Raw genomic sequence first — 20306 nt, forward strand, 5'->3', positions numbered from 1 at the left:
TAAGTCAAAGCATTGTTAACACAAACTTTGATATAATAGATCTCAGAGATGTCTCTTATGTAATAGATATCATAACGTACCGAGATAGACCCAATGGGACATTAGTTTCGTTCCAGCAGTTTAACCTTAAATGGGTCCTTACATATGTAACAAACAATATTGCTCTCTTTCAGAGGATAATATGGTAAATGAGATTATTTATTTATGCTTCATTAATTAGAAGCCTTATGTAAGTTTAACTCTATACTCGTTTAGATATTACTCACATTGCAACACACTAGATACGTCTAGATTAACGTGAAGCATCTAATGGAGTATTACAATATCTTTAAATAAACGAGAGGCTATAATTTGAAGAAGAAGTGAGAACTCAAACCGGTTTATTACTTTAGCTTTGAAATATTCAAAGATGATAAAATGTAATTTCGGGTATATCTTTATGTCAGCAGACAAAACCCATCTCATGGAGGAGTCATAATGCACTGATATCAACAACCTAAGTTATAACGACATAATATAATCACTAAATGTTGTTGGAAATTTATCAGTGGACTCATAAGTTTATTAACTCCATATAATTAATGTTTTGAAGAATTAGTGTGATAAAGTCAGCTATCATGACTCCCTGAACAGTAACAGTTCAAGAGGTGCTGCATTAAATTTCGATACGCAATTAATTATTCGTTTATGAACGAATTGAGGAAACTAAGTTTTGTATCGAATACATTCATGATATGCTTAAGGATCCTATAACTGAAGAGCTATTACCCATAAGTCTTATTAAGAGAGCTCATAGACGGGTATTAATTAATGGCCATGCGCAACTGCATATCGCACTATGAATGACTAAGTATTAGTTAATTTTCCTCACCAGTTTGATTTTGTATGTCTGTTAGAATATGTTCAACCGGTATAATGGCATATAGACAAATAAAGTTACAAGTCAAACAAAGGGCTTACGCGTATTTTGATCATGACGATTAGGTTTTAAATTAAGGCTATAGTATGATTAAAGGGGGTCCTGAGTCGCATAATGATTCAACGGTTGTATTTCTCTGCTATAGTACTTGTTTAAGGCTAAAATGAGTGTTAACTCCTGATCAGGCTTATCTAACACTCATAGTAAATGATTACTCGGCTAAGTGGGAGAATGTAAGATTAAATATATTTATTTTATATTTAATCTAGTAGCCATTATAATCATTTACATTATATGGATCAAAATATATAACAATCCTATTAAATAATTAGTTGGTAATTGTTGATGGGCCTAATTACCCTTATTAACTAATTAGGGTTTCCTCATGGGTGCATATATAAGGAGACTTATGTAGAGGTTCTAGGGTTAGACACATAACCTAATTACTCATAACATCAATTCGACCTCCTCTCCATAGCCGATTACCCTTTATCGGTTTCTTATCATCACCATCATTAGATTGCACCCTAAGGAGGAACCAGACCAAACTGACAACTATGTCAAACACTGTTGCTGCATCTCCATCTGGATTCTCTGCTGGCCTGTACTGATCCAACAGTTCAAACATTTTAAATGGAACATGATTGTATATAATTGGAAGTGTTCGAATGCTTATAAACTTAATTTTAAAACAAACAAGTACGATGACAATTGTAGGAATAACATGTTATCTTTGTTTTCTTATAAATGCATATTCATATACAAGCAAATTCATGATACACAAAAACAATACAAGCAAATTTATGATACACAAAAACAATACACTGAAAATGAACATATCGAAAAGAGTTGTCTATTAACAAAACAACTTATTTTTTTAATTAATATTTTTACCCTTTAATAAATTACACTTTTGTTTCTAATTTTTCCCTTCATTAAAAGGGAGGAAAAAGACAGAAAAACTGGATGTTAGCTAAAAAATCTAACCAGATTTTGATTTTTGGATGAAAATGACAACAAAATTGAAACCACATGAATCCATATTCAAAAGGTTTGATTTTGGACTAAAGTGGCTAAAGTGATCAAACTTCAGGGACCATTTTGACAGTTTACTCTTGTGTTTATTTTGTTAAGTCGAACTTATGATCGCTCGCTATACTAAACTCATTTGTACTGTTTTCCCTGAAGATATTATGGATATGTATGTATTTAGTTCTTGCATTGTTGCAATTGCTCAATGAAATTCCAACCTTAGATAACTCAATTGCTAGAGTACCCTATGTTGGTTGTGCCAAAAAGAGCCAATGCAATTATTAAAAGCAGTTATGTCTATGTGGTGGATTAGTCTAGTACGTTTCATTGCAAGTTACATGTGTCAAACTTGAAAATGATTATGATCGCTCTTTTTTGTTGTGTTTTCGTGTGTCGCGTCTTACATGTTTCTCAATTTAATTGCAAATTAGTTTAATGTTAGTTTATTTCAACATCAATCAAACATTTGGGTAGATACATCAGACTACTTACCCTAGCTATCTAGGTTCACCCTACTTACCCTGGTTATCCAAGTATCTCATATTTTTAATGACTTGTCAACGGCCATCATGTAGTATTCGATGCTTGTTTTATTGTATTTTAGTTTGCAACGCTCAGTGGCTCATTCGTTTTTCGAGTGCTAAACCTAAAACACATATGATATGTACTTAAATAACTTTGAATGTGTCTCAAACATGCATACTTGGACGAATCATTCCAATGAATTAAACGAACCGTTATACGCATGTAAATCAAAACTCATTACACCAATGGAAAAACCTGATAAGTTGAATGTGTTATATAAATATTTAGCAAAACAAACTACGTTAGTGAGACCAACATAAGCAAATTACAAATACACCCATTGTAATATGTTAGATACACCATTATATATTTGTACGTCAAACTTAGTACGATAGTTTATATGCATTAATTAACTAATAAAACCAAGCAAGGTACGCATCGTTTTAATTAGTTTGATACATTTTATTTTATATAAATCCATGTGTCACAAAATCCATAACACGACATTGGTGGTGGTCCTGGTGGATAGGTGTGACAATGGTCATTTCTAAATATATGCTAGTTGGCTGTATAAAATTTACATGTCACCCCAAAACATGAATAACAACTTAATTAAAGGATAAAAGTTGATTACCTCAAATACTTTTTTTAGAAAACATGTTACCATGTTTTTTTTTTTTTTTTTGTATATTGTCGGACTAATTGTAAACAAATTAGTCCAAATTTCCGGCGCACACTAAAAACGCATAGGGCAGCTTTATCGACGGTCAGCAAGTTTTTTTATTTTTATAATAATTAAATGTTTTAGCCGACCAGGGAAAAAAGAAAATCTGAAAGGTGGGCCCGTAAAACTGTTTTAAAATGGGCCAAAACTGCCACTTGATTTTACGGATCGATGATGATATCTGAGTATCTTCAGTGGGCCCTGTCTGAATGTACGGTGGCATCCTGCGTTTGTACGTGGCTCTTTTCCAAAATACAAATGTCGAATTTAATTTTTTAGTGACAAATTTGGATTACTGGGGTATTATAATGCCATCAACGGAAACACCTAACAAATTTGGATTACTGGAGTATATTCATCCCTATTAGGCAATAATGCATACACAACAATTCAAAAAGAAACTCATTAAATCTAGGAAAAACCCCCTTTGTAGAAATCCAACCCAGGACCTAATGGTCCCTAAGTTTTATCGCACCCTCATGATGCCACTAGGCTATATACAAAACAAATAACTGTGGTTGTGTCATGTGTTACGATTTTGTAAGCTCAATATTTTTTCATGTTTCTTTTATTTCAGTCTTTCGTATTCTATTTTTTATTTTAAAATTTTTGAAAAGATTTCAGTCATCTTCTTTCTTAAAACTATTTGATATATAATTTATTCAACTAGTATTTACACCTGTATTACATGGGTTTCTAACTTACTTTAGCGAATTACTTTTTTTATAGGGTAAAAAATGGTGGAAGGAATCTGAATACTCTAAGGGTTGATTGTGGCACCTTTCACCTTATTAGATTCATCACTCACTCACATAATCTTGATACCTCATTTTATCACATTCCATCATAGTTTCACTTTGCAACACACATCACACCATTAAAACCTTTTTTATAAATAAAATATAAACTAAATTAAAAACATTTTTTTTACATAAAATCTAACTAAATAAAAAAAAAGTACAAAAGAACTAAATTAAAAAAATGTTATCAACATAGAAATGTTATAATTCTTTTAGAGAGTAAAATGTAAAAATCAAAGACTAAATGTTATAAACATAGAAAATTTAACAAATTATAAACTTTTTGAACAAAATGTGAAAAAGGTAAAAAAAATGAAAACAAAAAATATTAAAAAGGTAAAACAAATAAAGATGGACTAGTTATGTTACTTTTAAAAGTAGAAGGCATTAGTTATTGAAATTTAAAGGACTAAAAATTCTATAACTTAAATACAAGTTATCTTCTTCAAACCTGCAAATCTACATAGCCCAACCTTCTTCAAGTAAACCTTTCAACCTTCTTCAAGCAAACCTTTCAATCCAATTCACACAGCATGATTTTCTATTTTATGAAATAAAAGATCAAAGTCAAATCCACACCCCAAGCCTTCTCACGACCACGATATTCACCACATCACGACCGTTAAAAGGCATTTTACGGGGGCGCCCCGTGCAGCCTAATAAGCCAGTAAACACAACACGACCGTACGGGGCGCCCCGTGCAGCCTAATAAGCCAGTAAACACATCACGACCGTTAAAAGGCATTTTACGGGGCGCCCCGTGCAGCCTAATAAGCCAGTAAAGTTATTGGTCACGTCAAGTATTTTACAAGTTTGAGCATGAAACTATGAGAACAAATGTCAATTCTTTTTTGGTAAAATAGTCGCTTTAGTTTCTGAAAACACTAATTTTAAATTTTATGAAAAAAAAAATATACGGACATTCTGACTAACCTAATTTCAAACACAATAAACAAATCCAAACACTAATATTTTCGAACAGATGTCTTAATCATAGTTGATATTGTTTAGTGAATTATTTAATTCACATAATCACTTTCGAAACACAAAGCCAAACACGCCCCTACTAACTTAAAATTACCTTAACTCACTACATGGGACCCGCTTCCTCGGAAATTACCATCGCGGTTGTCATGCCTCGACATATCCGGCATGTCCATCTCAAACACATTCGCTCTTAAGCGTGTCGTTACTTGTAAAAGAGCATTACTAGCAACATTAATTTCTCCAGTAATCTAGCAGTAAAAAGTAGAGTTAAGTTCCTGTAAAAATAAAATAAACGTACGAATTGAAAGAAAAGTCAAAAAAGTGGCGGTGGCATTTTGGTAATTGTCAGCAACTTCGAAATTACTCTAGTAGAGTAATTTTGAGCTTCTGTAGAGTAATTTTGTAAATGTTCATGTAGAGTAATTTTGGTCGTGTAGGGTAATTATCAAAATTGTAGGATAATTATCAAAATTACACTAACCCCCCTCCCCCCCACCCCCCAAAATCCTAAAAAAACCTAAACCACCCCCCCACCCCCACTAAAAGCTAAAAACTAAACCATAAAGCTAAACCCCATAACTAAATGCTAACAAAATTACTCTACAAGACATTTTCCAAAATTACTCTACAGAAGTCAAAATTACTCTACTAGAGTAATTTGATAATTACCTTACATTTCTCAAAATTACTCTACAGATGCTCAAAATTACTCTAATAGAGTAATTTTGAAGTTGTTGATAATTACCAGATTGCCACCGCCACTTTTTGACTTTTCTTTCAATTCGTACGTTTCGTACGTTAATTTTATTTTTATTTGATCCTTTACCATAAAAAGTAAAATTATTATACAAAATAATAATAATATTAGTAATAGAAAAGAATAAATATAATGTTTTCCACAGGGAATTAAAGTACCTGAACCATTTGTTCATCTTCAGATGCAACTTTGGGGAGATTTTCATTTTCAATATTTAAAATACGGATATTTGCTCTTGTTAAATTTCTCATTTCCGAAATAATCGAGCCACCTTTACCGATTAAACATCCGATTCGCGAGCTTGGAACCAAAAAACGAGTAGTGAGTATTAAAACCCCGGAATCTTTTTCAAATTTCTCACTGCAACGAGGTTGCAAACGCATTGCTGCGTCAATTGTTGGTGATGCATCTTCAAACAACTGTAGAAAGATAAACACAATGATATTAATTTGATTAAAAAAATGTCTAAATTGTTAATCGGGATTAGGGCTGCAAATGAATTGAACGTTCAGCGAAACCGTTTGGCGACAAGTTTGTTTGTGTTTGTTCTTTTAATAAATGAACAAACACGAACAAAAAAAATTCGTTAATGTTTGAACATGAACAGAAGCCGCGTTCGTTCATTTATGTTCGTGAACATTCGGTAACATGTTCATAGGTGTTCAATAGTTCATTAGTGTTTTTTACTTTTTATATTTTATTTATATACTTCAAAAGTCCGACGAATAAAATATCTAATAAGCATCAGTGTATTATATGTTTTATTCATGATCGCTTATTTGTGTACGTTTGTTTTCATTTGTGTTTGTTACAAACCGAACACAAACAAACACGAACACACTCATTTCCTTAACGAACGAACACGAACACAAAATCTCGTTCGGTAAGTGTTCATGAACAGTTCGTGAACATATATATTTCCTTAACAAACGAACACGAACAAGGTCTTGTTCATGTTCGTTCGGTTCGTTTGCAGCCCTAATCGGGATCGCACTATATACCTCTTTTGCAGATACAGTTATTAAACAATCATCTCCTTCAGCCGCAGAGCTATGAACCGTAACAAACGCACCCGACTCTTGTCTAATTTGTTTGATAATCGCACCACCTTTCCCAATCACCGCCCCGATATTTTCAGCAGGACAAACGAAACGAAGCGAGAATTCCCTGACCCCATCACCTGAATCATTTCGGTAACCCGCGTATGGGCCCATTAAAGAAAATGGGCCTGGGTTCGGGCCCATGTAGCCACCACTGGCTCTATGGAGACTAGAAGAAGACAAAAGTAGATGTTGGGACCGTGACGGATTATCATGAAGGCGAGATGCCAGTTGGTAAAGAGCGTTTCTAACAACTGTAGGGTCTCCGCTTATCTAAAAAACAATAAAGGTTTCAAGCTTTTAGCACAATTAGATCAATTTCAACACGTATTGCAAACCAAATTTTAGAGTAAAATGCCATTTTCGTCCCTTAGGTTTGGCTAGTTTTGCGACTTCCGACCAAAGGGTTGTTTTTCCGCATCTAGATCCAAAGGGTTTGAAATCTTGCCATTTTCATCCGGCTCGTTAACTCCATCCATTTTTCTCCGTTAAGTCAGGGGTATTCGATCTATTTACATAAAGTGAAAAAGACTAAGTCGCCCTTTAAGTTAGCAAAAAAGACGGAAATTCCGCTGACTTAACAAAGAAAAATGGATGGAGTTAACGAGACGGATGGAAATGGCAAGATTTCAAACCTTTTGGTTCCAGATGCGGAAAAACAAACCTTTGGATGAAAGTCGCAAAACTGACCAAACCTCAGGGACGAAATGGCATTTCCAAATTTTATTACCTGGAGAAGCTCATCAGAACTCAACGCACAGTTTGGCAGATAATCACTACTCAAAATACGTATTTGAGCGTGTGTTTCATTACGTATAGTTTGAACAACTTGTCCACCTTTGCCGATCACACATCCGATTTGATCGGAAGGCACAAGCATCCGCACAACAACTTGTTGAACGTCATCAAACTCATCACCAGGCGCTTCTTCAGCTATAACCCTATCGTGTACCTTGAATAAAGCATCTTGTGCGGGTGAGACAAGGTCATCGGTATCTCCACAACTGTTAGTTTGTTCGCTTGAACTATAGATAATGACAACTCGTTCCTCACAACCGGGCACGTTTTCACTAATTCTGATTTTTGCGTTAGTTTCTGACCGCAGTTGCTTCACGATTTCACCGCCCCTACCGATTATACTTCCGATTTTTCTACTAGGGCACAAGTATCTATACACCGTATCTTGTGGTCCGATACCGTGTGATTCCTTTGCTTCAGCGGGGTAATCAGGCTGATGGCTATATCTTTTTCCGTAGTCGATATTCTGGTCAGCCATTAGCGGAAAATACTATGGCGAGTCACTCTGGTTGTAAATCTTAAAAGAAAACAAATAGCCAAATAAAGAGAATTAGAAAGTTAAATACAAATTCATCCACCAATATACATTCTTCAAGTTTGATAATTGCACATTTAGATTCACGAAAACTATTAGCTGCAACCAATCTCAGTTTGCTTTTTGACTAGGCCGGTAAATGAACCGAACATTCGGGAACTGTTCCGCGGGAAGTTCGTTTATGTTTGTTTATATAAATAAATGAACGAACATGAACAAATTTTTTTGTTCAATTAAATAAATGAACAAACATGAACACACGTTTTGTTCGTTCATTTATGTTCATGAACGTCTGTTTATGTTCGTTTATTTATGTTCCTTCGTTCGTTTATGTTTGTTCGTTTGAATTTTAATTAAATACATAAGTAGTTATATTTATTAACGGATATAGTTTATAATTGTTATGTATATATTTAGAGATAGATATTGTATTTGTTCCAGATTTATCTCTTTCCTTATTTAGTGCTAGGGTTTGTTTATTCTTTGGATCCTTTATATACGATCCTCTCCTATGTATGATCATTCATTCAGATTAATAAAGTTTCTGCACTTTTATGGTATCAGAGCCTCGGCTCTCTACCAAATCGCTGTTGCTTCTTTTTTTTCGGTTCCCTACCCAGCTTCGGCTGATAACCCTGCAACATCTCTTTCAATCCCTGCCGTCGCAATCCCCTGTTCTCGAACACTACCATGGACGGCGATGGCAAAACTGCTCAACCAGACTCCTCCCAATCTGCCATCAAATCCAACCTACACCCCGCCTACTCGGTTACCAATATACAAAGCAAAATCCGAACCTTGGATGGCAAGAAAGTTACATACAGTGCCTGGATAAAACTTTTTCGGTTACATGCTACGGCATATCAAGTTCTCAATCACATCGATGAGACACCCCCACCCGAACCCAAGTCTCCGGAATATCCATCTTGGAAAGAACTCGATGCCCTTGTTCTTCAGTGGATTTATGCCACTCTATCTGATGACCTCCTTCTTTCGGTCCTGGAGAACGAGTCCACTGCACGTACTGCATGGGTCAAATTAGAAACGAAATTTTTGAGCAATAAGAAGGCTCGTGCTGGTGCCTTAGAAACAAAATTTTGCAACCTGACACTTTCTGCCTGCAAATCCCTGGATGATTATTGTCAACAGTTGAAGGACCTTGCTAACCAACTTGCAGATGTGGACCACCCAATCACTGAGGATCGGCTTGTCCTCCAACTTGTACGCGGTCTTCCCGCCGAGTTTGATACGACCGCGTCTCTAATCAATGCTAATAATGCAGGATGGGACTTAGCCAGGAATATGCTGAATGATGAGGTAATACGTCTTGAGGCTCGCCAAAAATCTACAAACTCCGTTTTAATGGCCCAAAACCAAACACCCAATAACCAACATTCAACGAACCCTTACCCCTCATACTCCCCTACACCCAACCAACAACCTCCTAACCACACAGGGTACTCTCGTGGCGGTCGAGGCCGCGGTCGTGGCCGCTCCTATAGGGGCGGTCGGGGTCGTGGTTATGGCCGCTCACAGGGACAGCAGCAATATCAGCAACCATGGGCCCCTCAACAGTCCTCTTATCCCCAATGGGCCTGGTGGTCCACACCACCATGCCCCTACCCAACCCAACCTTCATATCAGCCCGCTACACCTTATCAGCAGCCCTCTGGCCCACCAACAGCCCATTACACAGCAGCCCCAAATTCTGCATACCCATCCACACCTCCTCAGCATCCTGGTCCACCTCAGACTGTTTATTACCAGCCCCATGCAGGCCCAAATACTTACGGACAGCACCAGCAAGGTCCACCTGGTTCCGGGTCACCGCAACAGCCGGCGTACAATGCACTTTGCCCATCTGACATTGGAGCTGCTATGGCCTCAATGAATCTCACCTATGACCCTAACACTATCATGGATTCTGGAGCTGGCGGTCATGCGACAGATGAGCAAGGTATGATTGAACACCCATGATTGAACACCCTGACTCTTTTCCTGTTTGTAGTAAACTTTTAGTTGGCAATGGCGCGTCTTTACCAATTCAAGGGTCTGGAACAGGTTATCTGTACCTTCCCAACCGCACCTATGTCCTACCTAACATTTTACATTGTCCACAAATTATCAAAAAGTTAATTTCTGTGCGTCGTTTTACTCGTGATAACCATGTTTCGATTGAATTTGACCCTTTTGGTTTCTCTTTGAAGGACCTTCGAACTGGGCGCCTCCTTTCCCGCCACAATAGCACCGGGGACCTCTATCCAATCACAAAACCCAAGCTACCTGCCCAAGCAAGCTTTCTCACTACCACATCTCGGCCATGGCACGATCGTCTTGGTCACCCCGGCGCTCAAGTTTTAGATGTTCTTTTTCGTACTTTCAATTTTCCATGTAATAAGACCAAAAAGTCTACTTTTTGTCATTCGTGTCAATTATCAAACAGTAAACGTCTACCATTTTATGCATCTTCTTCTTTTACGTTTGCCCCATTTGACATTATTCATTGTGATTTGTGGACATCACCTGTACTCGGCAAATCTGGGTATAAATATTACATGGTTTTAATCGATAATTACTCGCATTTTATTTGGGTTTACCCTCTAAAATACAAGTCCGAAACCTTTCCTACCTTTGTCAAGTTTCACCGACTAATTGCCACACAGTTTAACAGAAACATTAAAACTTTTCAATGTGACTTAGGCGGTGAGTTTGACAATAACGCCTTCAAAACCTTTGCTACCCAACACGGCCTTCTATTTCGATTTTCCTGCCCACAAACTTCATCACAGAATGGCCGTGCGGAACGAATGATACGTCGACTTAATGACATCATTCGTTCTCTCTTAATCCATGCACACCTACCACCGTCCTTTTGGGTCGAAGCACTGCACACGGCTGCCTATTTACACAACATCCTTCCAACCACACGCCTTAACTTCTATACACCTACCTTTGCTCTTTACCTCCGACATCCTACCTATAACCATCTACGAGTATTTGGGTGCGCCTGCTATCCAAATACTTCGGCTACCCAACCACATAAACTACACCCTCGCTCTATCCGGTGTATTTTTCTTGGCTATCCGCCGGATTTCCGCGGGTACCGTTGCTTCGACCCCACCACGGGCAAAGTCACCATCTCTCGCCACGTCACCTTCGATGAGGACACTTTTCCCTTCTCATTACCAACACCTATCCCCTCGTATAACTTCCTTGATGAAAACCCGCCACCTGGCTTTTCTTTCAACCGCTCCACCCTTATCCACCATCCTCCCACCACGGCCCCTCCACCACCATCTCCACCCTTGCCACGTCCACCATCCACAACCACCCCATACCAGTTTACTTATTCCCGCCGGCCTAAACCACCTTCCCATCCCCCACCACAGCAGCCGACATCACCACAACCTGCTCCAGCTCAGCCGTCTGCCCCGTCTTCCCGACCACCATCGACTCACCCTATGACCACTCGTTCCAAATCTGGTACCCTTAAAACTATTCACCACTCCACCCCCACCCCTTCCATCTCACCCATTCCCACCTCTTATACACAGGCCCTAACCGACCCGAATTGGTCGCGTGCCATGCAAGCTGAGTTTACTGCCTTACAAGAAAATGGGACATGGGAATTAGTTCCACGGCCTACGAATCAGCCGGTTATTAGATGCATGTGGCTGTTTCGACATAAATTTAAGTCTGATGGAACTTTAGAGAGATATAAAGCCCGGTTGGTCGTTAATGGGAAATCACAGACTGTGGGTATTGACTGTGAGGAGACTTTTAGTCCGGTTGTTAAACCGGCTACTATCCGGACTGTTTTATCATTGGCAGTCTCAAGATCTTGGCCGATTCATCAGTTAGATGTGAAGAATGCGTTTTTACATGGCCATTTAAATGAGACTGTATATATGCATCAACCTTCGGGTTTTATTGACAAGCGTTATCCAGGTTTTGTATGCAGGTTGAAGAAGTCTCTCTATGGCCTCAAACAGGCACCACGGGCTTGGTATACCCGGTTTGCTACATATATTCTCTCACAGGGTTTTCGCAGCAGTGTATGCGACAACTCGTTGTTCGTTTATACCCAAGGTCATAATGTTGCATATCTCCTTTTATATGTTGATGATATTGTCCTGACTGCCTCTTCAGATGCATTCCTCCATGATATCATTCAAAAACTCTCACGTGAGTTTGCTATGACAGATTTGGGTCAATTACACCATTTTTTGGGAATTAAGGTTACGCGTCGACCGACGGGTCTATTTTTGGATCAATCTCAATACGCCAAAGAGATTATTGCACGTGCCTCAATGACAGACTGCAAGCCTTGTGCAACTCCTGTTGATCTTTCTTCTAAATTAAGTGCGACTGACGGGCCTCTCTTTCATGACCCGACTCTTTATCGAAGTCTGGCAGGGGCGCTTCAGTACTTAACTTTTACCAGGCCAGATATCTCCTACGCAGTGCAACAGGTTTGTTTATTTATGCACGAACCTCACGACTCCCATTATGCTTTCATGAAATGGATTTTGCGCTACTTACAAGGCACCTTGGATTATGGGATTCGGATGGTTCGCTCTGGTACGCACTCAATAACTGCGTATTCTGATGCTGATTGGGGTGGTTGTCCTGACTCCAGGCGGTCAACAAGTGGCTATTGTGTTTTCTTGGGAGATAACCTTATTTCATGGTCTTCTAAGCGACAGCCCACTGTTTCACGATCCAGTGCAGAAGCTGAATATAAGGGGGTTGCTAATGCTGTCGCAGAAGCCACATGGATTCGAAACTTGTTACTTGAGTTACATGTTCCATTGAAACAGGCCTCGGTTATTTATTGTGACAACGTGTCCGCTATTTATATGTCAGATAACCCGGTCCAGCATCAAAGAACGAAGCATATTGAGATTGATATCCATTTTGTTCGGGAAAAGGTGCGCATTGGTCATATTCGCGTTCTGCACGTTCCCTCATCTTACCAATACGCTGATATCTTCACTAAAGGCCTTTCGAGGCAGCTTTTTCACTCTTTCAGGTCCAGTTTGACCGTTTGTCCGATGACCGATCAAACTGCGGGGGGCTATTAACGGATATAGTTTATAATTGTTATGTATATATTTAGAGATAGATATTGTATTTGTTCCAGATTTATCTCTTTCCTTATTTAGTGCTAGGGTTTGTTTATTCTTTGGATCCTTTATATACGATCCTCTCCTATGTATGATCATTCATTCAGATTAATAAAGTTTCTGCACTTTTAATATTTATATAAATATAAACATAAAAGGAGCTTTCTAACTACTTATATAAATATAATCAATTAGTAATTGAGCTTCTAATAATAAAAAATGGGGTTTCCAATGGAACTTATCGTAATTGATCACCAATTTATATAAAAAACGATGTCATTAAATCATGTACATTTAAACTACTAATTTAGATGTGTTTTTTTTATGAATTGTGATGTATAAGACATGTTTGTTTGTGTTCATAGATGTTAATTTATGCTGGTATGTGTTTGATTGTTTTTTATTAATTATGTTCATTTGTGTTTGTTTATGTTTATTCAGTTATGTCCGTTTAAGTTTGTTTGTGTTCGTTTACGTTCGTGAACTATTTGTTTATGTTTTAAACGGCCATAAACGAAGACGAACATGCCCATTTTCTTAATGAACGAACATGAACAAAAAAATTTGTTCAATTATATCTTCATGTTTGGTTACAGTTAAATAAACAAACACGAACATGCCTCTGTTCATGTTCGTTCGGTTCGTTTACAGGCCTATTTTTGACTAAATACATAAGTCTAAAATAACAATCAGATAATGTAAATGGTTTATTTGACCATAATACTTAAATGTCAACAGTGAATGCTGAAGAAAATTATTCACTCAAAATCATCAAATTCAAGCATTGATTCGGTGTACTTTACATCTCACAAATCGTTAACTAGGATTGTAATTTGTAAACGAACCGAATGAACACAGATGGAACATGTTTGTGTTTGTTTGTTTAACTTTAATTGAACAAACAATTGAACACGAACAATTAAATGAACAAGTTTTCTTATCTGTGTTCGTTCGTTAAGAAAATGAAGGTGTGTCCATTTATGTTTGTTCGTTAATAGTATAAATGAATAGTTTATGAACGTAAACGAACACACAATATTATACATAGATAAATGAACGTTAAGCTAACACTAATTAAAAGTATATATGAATTATGAATAACAATGTGTTGAGCCTAACAAATTAATATAACTAGACCAAATTGTAATGAGTGATATTTTGATTTCATAAAACTACACTAACTTGTAATGGGTCGAACAAATTTATATGAATCTTATAACGAACGTAAACAAACAAACTTGAACAAACAAATAAATGAAAGCAAATGAACGAACATAAACAAATTTAGACATGTGTTTATGTTCATGGTTTCAACTAAATGAAAAATAAAAGTTTGTTCATGTTCGTTCGTTTATTGTATTAACGAACATTAACGAACTTGCCGTCAAACTGTTCACAAATGATTCACTGAACGTTTGGTTCATTTACAAGCCTATAGTTAACCTTATGCTTCATGAAAAATTAAAGTTGTAAACGAACACGAACAAGGTGTTTGTTCATTAAGGAATGAACATGTTCATGAACAGTTCACGAACGCTTACCGAACAAGATTTCTTGTTCGTGTTCGTTCAGTAAGGAAATGAACATGTTCATGTTCATGAACACTTACCGAACAAAGACGAACGCAATCAAACATAAATGAACACAAACGAAGGTTATATATTGATTTAAAAATACAATCTGCATTTTCATCAGAAAGAAAAGATTACGAAGAATACACCCAAAAAAAATACTTAACACAGTTAACACAAAAACTAAGAAATTTGTCAAGCTTTAACACAAACTGGAATTGAAATGATCAAATGAGAGATGTTAGCAGAGGCGTATAGTATAACAATGGTTTCAAATTTTAAAAACACCTTTCAATGAACGAACACAAGGGAACATAAATAAAAATATAACATAAAAACACCTTTGAATGAACGAACATAAATGAACACATTACCAAACATAAACGAACAAACGCAGCCTCTATTCACGTTCATTTATTTAACTTATCAAACGAAATTTCTTGTTCATGTTCGTTCATTTATTAAACGAACAAACATAAACGAACTTCCCGCCGAACGGTTCACGAACCGTTCGCTGAACGTTCGATTCGTTTACATCCCTATGAAAAATCCCCAAACCAACACGAATCCTAACACAAATCACTACATGTTGAAAATACAGGCCTCAAACAACAAAATCTTCATCAGTGAAGACTCCAATCACTAACTTAAATCTCAATGTTCAAAATGCACATCATTCACAGAAGAACAGCATATATAAGTTATAACCTCAATTTCTCTATTACCTAACAAAGTGACAGTTCAAATTCAGAAATAAAAGTGAAAAACTTCTAAAATTCGCTAGCAGATAAGCTCTTCTGTGCGTGATTACACAAACAAAACTCGCTACATAATCGTCGATTCGTCTCAACTCTCGATACAGCTAATTGCAAGCATATATATCGATTAAATGCACGAAATTGAATACAAAAGTAGAATAGAAATATAGAAGTAATTTAATTGAAGTGAAATTGAGTTGAACATGCTTACTGTGTGTGTAGGTGAGTGGATGAAGAAGATGAACACACACACCATATGTGTGAGCTACTGTAGCAGCAGTCGTTTTCAGTTTCTGCTATTTTGATTTTTTTTTTTTTTTTTGTATTTAGGGTTTGAGAACCAAAAGAGGGGCGCCGTTACTTATTTTACATTGTGTACCCTTCAAATATAGCGATAGACCAGGTTTTTTTTTTTTTTTTTTTTTTTTTTTTTTTTTTTTTTTTAAGTTTTGCGTGAAGGTCCTACGAACCGAACGGAACCTTGTTTATTTGTTTGTGTTTATTCAATAAGGAATTTAAGTTGTTTATAAACGATTGAACGGTCCGTGAACATATACCGTATTTAAAAAAAATCAGCATTCTTAATCCTAAACATTAGACAGAATGATCTTGTTAAGTGCTTTATGTAATTATCGTAAACATAATCATCCCGAAACAAGCATAAACATAACTATTACAAAATACCGTTTCAAATAATTAAGTTTCTATTGATTGGATATAAACTTAACAAAACAAAGGATCATGAATGGATGTGAACGAACATATTACCGAACGTGATTTGTGTTCATGTTTGTTTATTTAATTAATCGAACAAAATTCCGGGTTCATATTCAATTATTTATTAAACGAACGAACTTCCCGCCAAACGGTTTGCTGAACGTTCGGTTTGTTACAGACCTACCTACGGTAGAATGAAATTCAAAATGGTTGTTAACACGTCACATAGTGCATTCAATATAGAACTAATGTTAAGGATAGAGATGTTGTGACACTCTAGGTTTTCCCGAGCAACCACCTTGTTTAGCATTGTGTGTATATGTATTAACTAAATGAAAGTTCGTGAATTTATCTTAACGAGTTATGTGATCTTTGTATTAAGTATGTGTATTATATATATATATATACATACATATACATATATATATAGGGTTAGGATCAAGAGTGAACACCATCCTAGTTTGTGAACCTAGTGAACTAATCATAGCCATTGATTTACTTTTTAGATGAAAAGGGTAGGATTGTAACTATACATATAAACTTAAATGGCAGTTATTAATATTAATTAACCAAAATGGTAACTGATCCCTATTTTTTGTGAATCAATTTATTGATCCAATAATTAATAATTCAAATCCATTATTCAAACAAAAATGTAGTTCACAATTTCTTTTTCTTTCAATCGATTGGACAAGCATCATATTTTTCTTTTACAAAATTTTTACACATCTAGTCATTTTATAATTTGCTTAACCACTTTTATACCATATATCCAGTTATTAAATTCTACATTTAATAGAAACAATATGATTATAACTCATTATTATATGGTTAATACACTGATGTATAATTTTAGGGGTTCGAATATATATGTGTATACATACTTTACATGTGTCATGTTCCAGCAAATGCTTATTATACATACAAAAAAATTGACCAAAAGTTACTTATACACATGTGTAATTTTTACACCTCGTCCAAACAATGATTTTTTAGTAATACACAAGTGCCTAATTAAATGATACACATGTGTATAACGACAGTTTTAATATACGGTGTCTGATGAAAGCCAAGAGGACAACCAAAGAATCAATAAAAAAACAAATGAGAGAGAAGATTACATATGAAGACGTAGAAACTTTGTACGTATGTGTATAAAAAGGATATACATATATGTATAAAATAGTTTGGCTGAATAGAAATTGTGTATAAAATATACACAAACAGAACTAATAAATGGTTTATACACATATGTACTTGTGTTGAATACTCAAACTACACATATTTATTTGTTCAAATTTCATTTGTACACATGTGCATAAAACGAATATATGTATGTGTATAAAATAGTTTGGTTGAATAGTAACTGTGTATATTTTTAAATTAATAAATTAGTTAATTGGTGAGAGAAATGAAGAGAGAGAATGCACTTAAATATTTAATTTGGAAATAGAATTAATTAACAATTTACCCTTATACCCTTTTCATTTATTTTCTACACATAAATAATTAGAAAATTGTCATTATTATTAATCTCAAGATCTCCTAAATCAATGGACAAGATTTGTTCATTTTGTTCACAAAAACAATATGGTTCACTCTTGAACCCTACCCTATATATATATATATATATATATATGTATGATAGTGAACCAAGACCATAATGGACCCGACTCGAGACCACCCGGCCTCGAGTAAACCAAACCGGTTGGGTCGTTTGGGCCGCACCTCCTTGAGCCCACTCGGAAACCCATTAGGGTGCATGGCCCTTGAATAGGTTATAAAACCCCCACATAAACCAACACCTTCCTATTTTGGACACTCAAACCCCCCAAACACTCCCTCACCCTCACACTCACTCTCACACTCTCTCTCTCTCTCTCTCCCTCACTAAAACCCTAAGACATCACCACATCTTGCATTCTTGGAGCCGATTTGGGAAGGAGAAGACGTGTAGCTAGACGATGATTCCATCTCGGACACACACTTACACACAATTGGTTTCGGTTAGTATTTTCTCTTAGTTGTTTGTAATGAAAATGCTTTTAAGTAATGTTGATTAAGTGATAATATGCATTGTGACTTTTAAGTGTGATGAATGTAAGATGAACATGAATTCCTTTTGCAAGAATGTGAATCTTTGTAGGATAATATGATGGTAAGATGTGTTTAATGGTAAAAGAATGATAGTTGGGATTGTTTATGAGCATCCGATTCATGCTAGATATTATGGAACATGTGTGTTATGATGGTTTACAAAGATTGTTTTCGGATTTAGAATGAATGCATACATGATTATTGGTACACAAAAATTGTATGATATGCGTCCTAGTTGAATGAAAACCCTAAATTTTGAACAATATGAATATGATATGAACATGATATGAATATTTGAAAAATGCTTGTTTGATCCGTTTTGTTTGAGAATTAGACAACAAAACATGTTTGTGCGATCTAATTGGATAGTACACCAAATCATGAAAATGAAATTAGATTGGATAGTACAATGCTGGCAGATGTTCTAGAATCAGCAGGGATGTGAGTCGAGACCTCCGGTTTCGACTCGAGACCTTCAAGCTACAACTCGAGATCGCAGTGATTGCGACTCGAGACCATCTAGTGACAACTCGAGACAAACTTCCGGGACTCGACATCAGCAAGGTCTCGACTCGAGATCTCATAATATCGACTCGAGACTGAACTCGAGACCTCAGAGGTTGCGACTCATGCCTGCACTACTCGAGACCAGAAGTCCATGACTCGAGATCTCCTGGTTGCGAATCGAAGACCGCATGATCTCGAGTCGAGACCACCTTGTCTCGACTGGGCTGCTTACCTTAGTTATTGGGCCACAATGTTTTTTGGTTTGGGCTGCCTGTTGACTGGACTATGTGTTAACTGCTACTGTTTAAGTGTGCAATTAGTAGAGCAGGCCCAATAGCTCAGCAGATAACTGTATGCATCCTATGTGTTAGATACGTGTAAGATATACGTGACTTGTTTGTATCCGAGCTTGACCCAAACTGGTAACCATGTTAGGACGTGGTGACCAGCGTGCTTGACCAAGTAAACTAATCTGCCGAGCAACCCAAGGTGAGTTCACAACTTTTAAAGCATGCGTTCCCGGTGGTTTGGGAAAACGGAACTTAAAACAACGCTATCCCTTATAAGGGATACAAACTTATTTTTCTCCCCTTGTGCGGGACTCTTAGTTAATTACTGTTTATATGGAATGCAACGAGCAACACAAAGGTAATGTTTGGTATGCAGGAATGAGAGGTGAAATGGAATTGATGATTACGGGGAATGAAGAAAAGGGTGTTTGGTTGGTCAATGGAATAGAATCACTCATTCCAAAATACATTCCATTCCCTCAAAATCATTCCTTTCACCCCCATGTTTTTTTTCCATTCCATCCCCTCTTGCACCATTCATCAACACCATAATCCACCACCTTCGCCACAACCCACCATCACCCACCACCGACGCCATCGCCACCACCCGCCACCACCTCACCCCGACAGCCACCGTTGCCGTCGCCACCCACTCGCCACCGTTATCACCCACAGTCGCGACCAACCGCCAACGCCACTCGCTGCCGCCGTCCACCACCGTCGTCGACGGCACCACCACCGCCACCGCCACCACCAGCCGCCGCCACCCATCGCCACCTCTGCTGCCACCCACCACCAACGGCCACCTTGCCGCCACCACCACTCGTCGTCACCGCCGCACCGCCACTCGCTGCCACCACCACCACCCATCGCCGCCGTCGACACCCACTACCGCCACCTATAACCACCAACAATCACCACCACCACCACTCACCGCTAATTTTATTACTCCGTTTTTCTTGCCTACCGAACACTACACAATAATAATTCATTCCATTCACACATGGTAACCAAACAAGACATGGAATGGTAATGATTCATTGCATTCCCTCGTCCATTCCAT

General features: G+C 37.1%; 1 protein-coding gene across 5 annotated transcripts; it reads right to left on the bottom strand.

Moving 5' to 3' along the window:
• Nucleotides 1-4309: 4309 nt before the first annotated feature.
• LOC110895621 (RNA-binding KH domain-containing protein RCF3) lies at nucleotides 4310-15982 on the bottom strand. 5 transcript variants are annotated; one of them, XM_022142939.2, is made up of 6 exons: nucleotides 15844-15982; nucleotides 7575-8159; nucleotides 6746-7117; nucleotides 5903-6163; nucleotides 5082-5235; nucleotides 4310-4541 (listed from the first exon to the last, which is right to left on the bottom strand). In XM_022142939.2, the coding sequence occupies exons 2-5, from the start codon at nucleotides 8118-8120 to the stop codon at nucleotides 5083-5085; spliced, it is 1332 nt and encodes a 443-aa protein (XP_021998631.1). In that variant the 5' UTR covers nucleotides 8121-8159; nucleotides 15844-15982; the 3' UTR covers nucleotides 4310-4541; nucleotide 5082. The 5 variants fall into 5 exon arrangements, with proteins under 5 accessions (XP_021998631.1, XP_021998632.1, XP_021998630.1 ...); XM_022142940.2 differs by having other exon boundaries at nucleotides 4327-4511; XM_022142938.2 differs by lacking the exon at nucleotides 4310-4541 and having other exon boundaries at nucleotides 4950-5235.
• Nucleotides 15983-20306: the final 4324 nt, after the last annotated feature.

This window comes from Helianthus annuus, chromosome 12, assembly GCF_002127325.2.
Source record: "Helianthus annuus cultivar XRQ/B chromosome 12, HanXRQr2.0-SUNRISE, whole genome shotgun sequence".
In the NCBI taxonomy this organism is placed as follows: domain Eukaryota; kingdom Viridiplantae; phylum Streptophyta; class Magnoliopsida; order Asterales; family Asteraceae; genus Helianthus; species Helianthus annuus.

What these genes read in the sequence shown, in the direction of transcription:
- LOC110895621 (XM_022142939.2), bottom strand. Translation starts at nt 8,120, where the DNA reads ATGGCTGACCAGAATATCGACTACGGAAAAAGATATAGCCATCAGCCT. An exon ending in GTTCTGATGAGCTTCTCCAG is followed by an intron (nt 7,118 to 7,574) that starts GTAATAAAATTT and finishes ATTGTTTTTTAG; the next exon opens with ATAAGCGGAGACCCTACAGT. An exon ending in AAGATGAACAAATGGTTCAG is followed by an intron (nt 5,236 to 5,902) that starts GTACTTTAATTC and finishes TTTTACTGCTAG; the next exon opens with ATTACTGGAGAAATTAATGT.